We start from the raw sequence: 2,123 nt of genomic DNA on the forward strand, positions 1-2,123 counted from the left end.
CAATTTAAAAATGTGAAAAATCCAAAACAAACAAATAAAGTTTTTATGTTAAACATTACATTTTCATTTATTTTTTAATTGTTTAAACAATATTCTTAAAGTATTACTTGAAATTTGTCTATGATTAATACATAAATTTTAAAAAATTATAATTAAAAAATAATTTGTTCATATATGAAATTTGTAATTGCTACGTGAATACTCAATTAAGTTTTTTATTTTTTTTTGGACTTCTAAGATACATTTGCAAATTAATATATTTTAATTAAATTAAATTAATCGATCAATAGTTGAATGACATGACTTTAATGAATTAGTTTAATTAAGTTTGAGTTTTAACACCACCAAACTTTTAAATTTTACACTTTAGATTTCTTTTGATTTATTATGATTTTTATTTATAAGAATAATTTATATAATTATTAGAGACTCAGTTGCATAGACAAATGTACTAGCACCAATGATTAAATCAACCTTTAATATACAATATATGAATGCACAATCGAATGAGTCAGAAGAAAACCAACTCAACTATTGATTAAAATTTTGATAGGACCAATATACTCTTTTTTCTTTAAAGCACTGTAAGGGTTATTGTTTTATTTTACTCTTTTTTATGTATCTTTAATTTAATTTATGGACTTTAAAAAAAGCATTTGGTACACTAAAATATAATTTGTTTAACTAATTTTATCCTATTTCATATTATCATTCTCAAAATATCTTTAATTTATATTTTATTATTCAATAGTCATTTTTGTATGCAACAAGTTCTTATACTATAGAAAATGAAACAATCACACTTTCCACTAAGCTTTTGTTAATAAAAATAACAATGATAATATCATAAATTGTGTTTCTGGAAATTAATCATCATACAATATTTACAAATGGAACATACAACAGAGACAGAAAAGAAAACTACCCAGCAAGTTCACTTATTGGAGGCCGGTCCATGACATCAGAAGCAGCCCTTGCATTCCGCTGCAACAACGGATCAATATCTGGCAATTTAGGAATCTGAGCTAATAGATCAATGGTGCGTCGAAGGAGACGAGCTAGATCACCATCATCCATTGCACAATCCATCATTATTTCTCTCCATGTCAACCCAGAAGCCCAAGCTTCAACCATACCACAAAACTGGGTATCCAAAAAGCAAGATATTGTAACCCCATGTTTCTCCTGAATTTCCAGCAGGGCACTTCTTTGCTCATCCAATAGTGTTATGACATTGACTACAGTTGCAGAAGGCTCATAAATGTAATTGTTATTTTTCCAGGGTCTGACTTTGATACCCTCAGAAACCAAACCTGCACACACTGCAGCAAGTTGTGCAGGTTTTAGTTCTAGTAAGATTTTACTACGAAGAACCATCGCAAGCCATAGCTCATTTTCTCCACGAATTGCTGAGGCGGTTTCCCCCAATGGAAATATGACATGTGTATTAATATCTAAAGCTCTGGTTTCTCGTATGACGTTGCTAACCTGCATAAACTCCTTCCAACCTGAGGGTTCTATTTGTTCAATCCGATTAATCAAACGCTTGGATCTTGTCTTCAGTCGCTTGATTCTCTCCTCGATAAATTTGACCGTGTCTAGGATTTTATTATATTCTTTATAGCCTTCGGTACGAGATATCTGCTTTTTCAAGCGTGCAACTTTATTTCTTTGGTCCCTGTATTGTTCAGTGGAATCTCTAAATGCTTGAGAGTTCAGTTGCAGCTCGTCATTCTCAGAGAAGCTACTCAAAACAGGAACGTTCAAGCTCCAGGACCATGTTTCCAGAGATCCTTCCGTGAACCATAAACCACCGTGTTCAGAGTGCGCAAGGTTATCCCACTTCATGTCCTCCTTATCAAGAAGATCACTCATAATTTCTCGAGGTCGGGCATCTCCTTCAACTAATGGAACATCGGGAAAACCTGTCTCATATACTGTTTTAATCCACTTTTCTGTAAATAGATACCAAGAGTTATCTGAGCCAAGAGCTACGTGATATGATGGTACATGATCTTCGTTCAATTCAGAATCAGTACTTTTTGATGACAAAGAATCGATAGAACCGATCATGTTTTTGAGTTTTGAAGCACTAAGGGAGTTGACCTTCCCCAAAAACACAG

General features: G+C 32.6%; 1 protein-coding gene across 1 annotated transcript in view; it reads right to left on the reverse strand.

Annotated features, from left to right (window-relative positions):
• Positions 1 to 789: 789 nt before the first annotated feature.
• LOC101502448 (DExH-box ATP-dependent RNA helicase DExH15 chloroplastic) overlaps positions 790 to 2,123 on the reverse strand; it is an 8,102-nt gene continuing 6,768 nt past the window's right edge. The window contains exon 9 of the mRNA XM_073365120.1: positions 790 to 2,123. This exon is cut by the window's right edge and continues 2 nt beyond it. Within this exon, the coding sequence (XP_073221221.1) occupies positions 922 to 2,123 (1,202 nt within the window). The 3' untranslated portion in view covers positions 790 to 921.

Source organism: Cicer arietinum, chromosome 2 (assembly GCF_000331145.2).
Source record: "Cicer arietinum cultivar CDC Frontier isolate Library 1 chromosome 2, Cicar.CDCFrontier_v2.0, whole genome shotgun sequence".
NCBI lineage: Eukaryota > Viridiplantae > Streptophyta > Magnoliopsida > Fabales > Fabaceae > Cicer > Cicer arietinum.